The following is an 8473-nucleotide window of genomic DNA, read 5'->3' on the forward strand; positions in this document are numbered from 1 at the left end:
ACCCCGAGTCACTCTTGAGCAAAGTCTTGAAAAAGAAATACTTCCCAAATGATGACTTTTTGAGCTCTTCCTTGGGTTACTCCTGCAGCCACTCTTGGAGGGGTATATGGGGTTCGAAAGCCTTGGTGATGGAAGGAATGATTTAGAGGGTGGGGAATGGTTGCAATATTAATATATGGGATGATTCGTGGGTAGCTGACGAATTTGGCTCAAGGATTTTGTCCCCTCGAACTGACGAGGTGACTTTTGTGAATGAGCTTATTGATTTTGTAGCCATGGACTGGAATCACGAGTTACTTACCAGAATTTTTAATGAGCGTGATGTCAAATGCATCCTCTCCATTCCTCTCAGTCTGAGATCCCCGAAGGACTGTATTACATGGGCTTTTTCTAACGACGGTTTGTATTTTGTAAAGACCGCATATATGTTAGGTAAGTCATGTAACCTTGATCTTTTCCATAATGCTTGGGTAAACCTGTGGAAGCTCGAAACCACACCAAAAGTGAGGCACCTGATATGGCGTGCTTGCACAAGCTCTCTGCCAGTCCGTGCTCTTCTCAAATACAGGCACATGAGTGAAGATGACAAATGGCCATGGTGTTTAACTGAAACCGTGACTCAAAGCCATGCCTTTTTCTCCTGCACTGCTGTCCGTGACTTATGGGCTGCAGCCAACTGTGAAAAGCTTGTGAGAGTGGATAAATTCCCCGACTTTAAGGACCTGATTGAAGCTTGGGGTAGTGAGAACTTGAAGACTCAGCAGCGTGGTGCAGCCCTTCTTTGGCTAATATGGGAGCGTCGCAACAACAAAGTTTTCAATAATAAGGAAACTCCTCACAATGTTGTACTCATGCGAATGGCTAATCTAGTTGAAGACTATGATAAATACGCCAAAAGAATATATGGCTGCAAAGCTCCTAAAGCTCCTAAAGCACCCAAAAGCCCGAAATTATGGAAACCTCCACCACCAGGCTGGTTAAGATGAACTGCGACGCAGCATTGAACATTAAGGGCTGGGTTGGTCTTGGTGTTATTGCCCGAAACCACAAATGAGAGGTCTTGTTCGCTGGCGTCAAGAGGTACAAGGCCTTATGGTCTCCTGAGCTTGATGAGTGCAAGGCAGCTATATATGCGCCAAGCAGCATGGTCTCAATAACATCATACTTGAGTCCGACAATAGCAGCATTATTTCAAGGCTATCAAAGGCTTCTACTTATCTTTCAGACTTGGATTCGTTGCTTGATGATGTTTTAGATACTTGTTCTTCCTTTGATTTTATCTCTTGGTCTCATGTAAAGCGGGAAGGGAATTTTGTCGCACACCATTTAGCTCGTATAATTCCTTATGGTGTTGAACAAATTTGGGCGAATTGTTGTCCCAACGATATTTCTCCCTATGTACTCATGGACAATTTGTCCAACAATGAATGAATTCGCTTCCTAGCTTTCCCTAAAAAAAAAATAAAAAAATTAATTCAATATTTTTTTTAACAAAAAAAATTAGCTATGCTTTTTTTTTTTAGAACTTAAAAATCTTAAAATCAAGGGATATCGATGATAGTAAAAAAAAAAGAAATTAAAAAAAAACCTGGCATTAATTATGGAGAGATTTTAACAGAAAAAAAATATAACTAATTGGTTATTGCTTTATACATACATTAGGTATAACGAACATTTCACATATTGTTACTCCATATATATGACCAAAGCTCACAAAAAATTCATATGAAGAAAAAAACGCTAATTATTGAAACATGAAATCAATTAAAAGTTCTAAACTAACAATTACTTAAGATATGAAGGGATGCAAATCAATTAAATATTACTCATTTAATAATAAATTTGAAATAACACTGTTAAACTTTTGAGGGTTTTAAAAAATAATTGTCATAAAAGATTTTTGTGGCTTTCTTATGCTTTTACAAAGTCACCACATAGGCACATAAACCAAATAGTACATATTAAAATTACAAGGTCTACCACCCAAATTAAAGGTGTAAATACACACCAATACAACTTCATTCTCTGCAAGAGCTAGCCCCTCCACGCGCATCACGCGCGTAGGGCACCCTAGTTAAATTAAAATTTTGACATAAAATTGTTTATTAAAATCAAATTCCCAATTGAAAATGTCAAAACAAAGAAAAAAAATCCACATCTGTATAAACCGTATGTCATTATAATATAAGCTGTCGTCTAACCAATAATACTTTGTACTTTATGATAATAAGTTGCATGAACTAAAAACTTAATATAAATAGGGTTCGGATCGTAGGGTAAGAGGCATCCTCATTAAAAACCAGGCCACTAGAATTATTTCAGAAAGGCAATCAAAGAAATTTGTTAATCTTCTAATTACTACTTGTACTGTTGTATTACTATTCCAAAAATGGAGGGCAAACAAATTATTTCCAACAAGAAGAATGTATTAACATTATTTTGGGTACTATGTGTGGGTAAAATAAAAATTTATTATTTTAGGTGGGTAAATTATTGGATACTTAGGGAAAATAAAGGTATTAGGTGTGGTATAAAAAGAATAATTATATTTTTTTTTCTACCCACGAGTTAAAGAAAATGAGTAAGCCTATAAATCCGAGTATTATTTATTCATATTAATTTAAATTATAAGGTAACTAATACTCGTAAGAAATATTTTTATATATTAAAAAAAACATGATTACCATGGGTTATATGAATATTCGGTTCAATTTTATGGAAAAAATTTCAAATACTACAACCACGATTATCTTTTTATATTTCAAGATTGAAACTTTTGTTTCAGAACCTATATCTATTAATAAGGAAAACAATTTCTTGAAATGTTTATAATAGATTATTTGTTAAATTGTGACTCGAAATCTAGTAGGGCTGACTTTGAACGCTTATATCTCTCAAACTACAACTGATTTTGAGGTGATTCAAGTTGGGGGTGATAGCTTGGTTCAAGAGCTTTCCAATGATAGGTCGATCATATGCCCAATTTCGATAAGAAATATTCTGTGGATATGCACTGATTACAGCTTTCTACTCGAGACATTGCCATATAGCCTGAAGGTGTCGCATAGGATGTCCTGTTCGAGCTTATGAGTATTCAAAGATCAATCCCGAAACTAATGCTCTTCTGCAGAATAGTTGAAGCATTTTCCACATTTCTTGTCTTTTCAGGAAGGTTTCAAGTGCTAGAAGTTATTCATGTCTCAGGATTTTGCTAGTTTTTGTAGGTGTCATATTATGTTCAAGCATATGATTATAGTCCCTCCCAATTAGCGTAGAAATGAATGGTTTTGGCTAATGTCCCATTAGATTTGTCGCATTCATTTCATATGTATAGTTTTGTAGCAATCACATTTATATTATAAAATATATTCGCGTGGGATCTTGTTTAAATCGATTCAATGTATATTTTATTCGATTATTTCACCAAATGCCACTAAACACTTTAATAATTCACTAAATGCCATCAAGGTTTTCAAACTTCACCAAATGCCACCCATTTTTCAAAAAATCCATCAAGTGCCATTAATGACTAACGTCGTTAACTCCGTTAGTCATTAGGGTTTAATCATGAAACATGTCATGATATGATTGGTCCATTTATCTTAATTCATAAGAAAACAAAAAAAAAACCTCAAATTTTCCCCAGCCACCTACCCACCACCACCAAACCCTAGCCCCTCCCCTTATCTCGCCGAAAAACGGTTGGCCACCCCCTTAACCACCAAAAATCAGCCGGCTTGCCCTTTAGCACCCCAGCTAACCCACCGTCGACCTCCAAAACCTCCCACACAACCTGCCTCGACCCTAAAAACCACCAACACAAGCTTTAATCAAGCACCCTCTCCTTTCCTCCGTCGCCAAAATCGCCCCGGCCTCCTCCCTTTCTCCACCCTCGAAATCGGTCGTTTTGATGGTGGGGCGATTTTACGGGAGTTTTTTTTTAGGTCAGGGCAGGCCGTGTGGGTAGTTTTTGGGGTCGGTGCAGGTTGTGTGGGTGGTTTTGGGGGTTGACGGTGGGTCAGGTGGGGTGCTATAGAGCCGGTCGGCCAATTTTTCCAACCTATGTGTTGACATGTGTCACTCAAAACTAAAAAAAAAACCTTTATAAGAGGTTACCGATCACTTGCTTTCAATTTGAACGAGTGACTCTTAAAATTAGAATTATTAAAAAATAATCCAAAGTTGAGATTATTTTGAGCGAACGAACGTTAATATTTCCTTCTATGAAAAGGGAAATAAAATCTTTTATCCACCAAATCTGGCGCAAGACAAGCAATATATTATCTTCATACATCACATACACATTCAGATAATCAATACATAATCAACTACTTTATTTGCACGTTAGTCATGATATACTCCTAGTGTTACTCTCCTGCACGAAGAATAATTAAATAAGAAAATTTAAGTTTTTTTTTAAAAAATATTCAATTCTCCAAAATATGGAGTAATTTGGAAAATTTACATTAAAAACAAATTTAACAAGATCTTTTAATCTGCAATGTAACTAGTTCTAAGGTGATTTGTACTTGTATTGAAATTTTAGATTTCTTTGAAATTGTATATAAGTGCCATTTGATTATCTTTTATTAATGAAATCTTTTTTCTTTTTGTCAAAAAAAAAGTGGGTCAATGGTGGAAATCCGGAAAATCGAGATTGTATTTTACAATATTTTACGTTTTATTAGTTAGCTTTTAACAACATTTTATCTTTTATTAGGTATTTCCTTACAATATTTTATTTAGTTATTTATTAGGTAGGTTTTCAGATGCAAAATAGAGCAAACCCACAATGCTGATGAACTGTAGATTTTAATGAAATCAACTGCGAATTCCTACCTTGTGAAAAAAAAAAAAAAAAAAAAAACAAAACTGCGAATTCCTAAATGAATTGGATAGAAAATATCGAAAATAGCCAAATTTGTAAACCTGATAAATAAAAGAGAAGTGTTGGAGTTCTAATTAGAAGTATATTAAAAATAAAGCGGCTAACGCGTCCGATGTCATATAAGTTTTTTAAATTAATTTAGGTCATGTTTGGTAAAAGTAGCGGGTAGCGGATAGCTTTTAGCGGTCGAATAGCGGGTAACTGTTAAGGTAGCGAGTAGCGATTAATTAGTAGTGGGTAGAGGTTAGCTGTCAAATTAACGATTGATAGTATGAGTGTTTGGCAAAAGTAGTGGGTTGCAATAACAAAATATATCAAAATTCATATATATTGCATTAAAATTAATAAAAATTTGCCAAACGCTACTTGCTACTTTTAAATGCTACTATTTTTAACATTTGAGAAAAGCTACGTAAACGTCACCTCTATCGCTAACCGCTACTAAAATCGCTACGTTGCTAAACACTCTCAAATTTTTTCTAGTAGTGTTTTGATTTGACCGGTCAAAACGCTAACCGTTACCTTAAACGCTACCTCCAATTAGGGCCCTAGCTACATTGAGCTCTAATGACTAGCTATTTACTTTCTCTATCCCTGAATAACTGGCATAATCAACTTTTGCACACATGCCAATGCACTAATTTGACCTTATTTTTATATAATTAGATATTAAAAAAAAATTATATTAAAAGTCATACTTGTATTATGAAACTTTATATTAATACCTATCTAAAAACACATTTTATGACAAAATATGTTTTTATTATGTTAGTATAATACCCCCTCCGTTTTTTAATACTTGCTCCACTTTCCTTTTTCAGCCGTTTTTAAATACTTGCTCCATTTCTTTATTTGGAAAACTTTTACAATATTTAATTAATTTATCTCACTTGGTGGACCCAACATATATTCTCTCTCCTCCAATTCTCTTCATTACTTTTGTCTTTTACACTTTTTTATTCTTCCACCAACCCCACTACCTTAATATTTTATTACTTTATCGAATTTCTCCTAAAACTCCGCGCATGGAGAAATGGAGCAAGTATTTAAAAACGGAGGAAGTATGTGAATAGTGAAAAAAAAGCAACATCTCTATTATTCTATCAGAACCGAGAGAGTACTATTAATGAAATGAATTCCAACAACTTATTTTATTTTATTTTATTCTACTATTAATGTAGTTTTAAATTAAAAATTTGAAATAAGATCGGAATGCGTGTTGATCCCAAATTCCCAATTGAGAATGTCAAAATAAAGAATAAAATCCACATTTGTATAACCCTATGTCATATTGAGCTGGATGCCGAAGACTAACCAATAATAATTTGTACATTATAATAATAGGTTGCATGAAATGAAAACGTACTATAAATAGGGTTCGGGTTGTAGGGTTAGAGGCATCCTCATTAAAAACTACTAGAGTTATTCAAAAAAAGGCAAATAACTTATTTAATCTTCTAGTAGTAGCTACTTTACTAAAATTCCAAAAATGGAGGGGAAGCTAGTGTTTTCCAACAAGAAGAATCATGTATTAAAAGTATTTGTCGTTCTTGCATTAGGTAATTTTATAATTATGCTTCGTAACTATATTTCTAAAATGGTATTGAGTTGAAATTTTATGGAAAAATAAAAATAAAATTACGATGTTATTAATTACTACCTCCGTTAACTTTTATTTGCAACTTTAGGGTATTATTTGTGAGACATAAAATATTCCAAAGTTGCAAATAAAAGTTAACAGATGTAGTATATGTTTGTTATTAAAATCTACAAAGTATTGTCAACAATATTAATTTTGGAATTTTGATATGTGTTGATAAATTTAAATTGCAGTGCAAATGATGTTGGTTGGAAAAGTACAAGGATGTGCTGGTGTTGGAGAAGGTTGTGGGGCTTTTAATTGGTGTTGTAATGGAGGTTCATGTTCAGATTCCTTGAGTGGAGGTGTATGTGTATATGGTAAGCCTTAGCAAAGCCCCTATTAAAACGTCTATATCGATTTAGCCCTTTGTTATACTCCGTATAACATATATACAGAGTAAAATGTAACATTATATATACTACCTCCGTTACAGGTTATGTGCAACGATTTGACATAAAGCGGAGAGGGAAAATGTCTAATCGTTGCACATAACCTATAACGGAGGTAGTATAATACTCGGTACGTACGTACGAATTGAAGATAGTAATGCACGCTTCTGATGAGTGGGATGTTATTTTTGCAGACTCATTCTCAGGTTGCAAGGGGCTTGGGGAAAGTTGTGGATTTTTTGATGCTCCATGCTGTGGAAAGAGGGTTTGTTCAGCCACCCTTTCGGGTGGCACTTGTTCAGACTAACTGCGACGTCCAAAATCTTCAACAATATATTCTCAATTAATCATCATGGGATCATATATATATCTACTAAGGAGTAATATATATGCTACTGATGATAAGTAGTATTATTCCAGCATTATGTATTTTTGATTTGTCATATTTAAATTGTTGCGTGTATTTCACTACTCAAATTGTAATTCTCCCCGGATTTGATTCGGAGTGCATAATAATAAGTTTTTTTTTTAAGTATTAAGCATCGTTATCAATCTTATCATTATTACTAAATTGTACGGAGTACTCCGTATTATTTGCCAGATTTGCCACTGTGTATTATTCCACATAAACAGAATCAGCATTCATAGCTGCCGTCCGTCAAATCTGGCGGAAGACGAGCAATATATTGTCAAATCTCACAGATTATACATTCATCAGATAATCAATACATTTTCAGCTCCTTAATTCGATCATACTGTATGGTATATGTATATTGTATATAAATATACACATTAATGCTCAACCATTCTTACTTTATTTTGTCAAACCTACTCTGACGTACTCCTAAGTCCAAATATTCGTATAAATTGAAATAAATTTATTAAAATTTCTAAGATTTATTATGAGTAGGTTTATTTCTTAGGCAAATTGAGTCGAGTTAATTTCATGTTGGGAATCTCAACACTAACAAAACCTGTTTAACAGTTTAAAAAGTAAATGTGAGGTGTCATGTTAACATGATTAAATCAAACGTATTGAGAACCCTCGACAATAACTCAATATTTTCGTGTCCAATTTGTGTCGTGTCAACTTTAGGCACCTCTATTTAATTTCAAATAGGTTTACTCCCAAATACGAAGTACAAATCACAAAATTAAATAAAGTCAATAATAAAAATTTGAGATAGTCCAAATTAAAGTCAAAACAAACTAACATAAAACCGAGGAATTGAAGTACACGCTACTATATTTATTAGGTATATAAAACTTTGACTACAATATTTCACTAAATTATTAAAAATATATATTAGGAAACAGATGTATGTATGGTAGACCATAGGGCTACATATAATAAGAAGATAAAATTGGAAACAATAGGCATAATACATTATCATGCAAAATGTCCGTATTAAATAGGTGTTAATATTAAGTTTCATAACATCAATTTTAGTCAAATGGTGCACTAACAAGTATATCAACTTTGATTGTGTCAATTATTTAAGAATCAAGTTAATATAAAATAATAGTTAATGCATTTCCCTACCTTATAAAAAG

The 8473-nt window shown here is 33.5% G+C and overlaps 2 protein-coding genes across 2 annotated transcripts; both read left to right on the forward strand.

Moving 5' to 3' along the window:
- Positions 1-275: 275 nt before the first annotated feature.
- LOC145633184 (uncharacterized) lies at positions 276-986 on the forward strand. The gene has a single exon (XM_081685462.1). The coding sequence runs from the start codon at positions 276-278 to the stop codon at positions 984-986; it is 711 nt and encodes a 236-aa protein (XP_081541588.1).
- A 5316-nt stretch (positions 987-6302) lies between these two features.
- On the forward strand, positions 6303-7490 carry LOC145631108 (uncharacterized). Its single transcript, XM_081683201.1, has 3 exons — positions 6303-6447; positions 6722-6847; positions 7114-7490. The coding sequence occupies exons 1-3, from the start codon at positions 6378-6380 to the stop codon at positions 7224-7226; spliced, it is 309 nt and encodes a 102-aa protein (XP_081539327.1). The 5' UTR covers positions 6303-6377; the 3' UTR covers positions 7227-7490.
- Positions 7491-8473: the final 983 nt, after the last annotated feature.

The sequence above is a fragment of the Chenopodium album genome, chromosome 5 (genome assembly GCF_948465745.1).
Source record: "Chenopodium album chromosome 5, dcCheAlbu1.1, whole genome shotgun sequence".
NCBI lineage: Eukaryota > Viridiplantae > Streptophyta > Magnoliopsida > Caryophyllales > Amaranthaceae > Chenopodium > Chenopodium album.

Coding starts and splice junctions, on each gene's coding strand:
- LOC145633184 (XM_081685462.1), top strand. CDS start 276: ATGGACTGGAATCACGAGTTACTTACCAGAATTTTTAATGAGCGTGAT.
- LOC145631108 (XM_081683201.1), top strand. CDS start 6,378: ATGGAGGGGAAGCTAGTGTTTTCCAACAAGAAGAATCATGTATTAAAA. Junction 6,448..6,721: donor ATTTGTCGTTCTTGCATTAG/GTAATTTTATAA, acceptor TTTAAATTGCAG/TGCAAATGATGTTGGTTGGA. Junction 6,848..7,113: donor TGGAGGTGTATGTGTATATG/GTAAGCCTTAGC, acceptor TTATTTTTGCAG/ACTCATTCTCAGGTTGCAAG.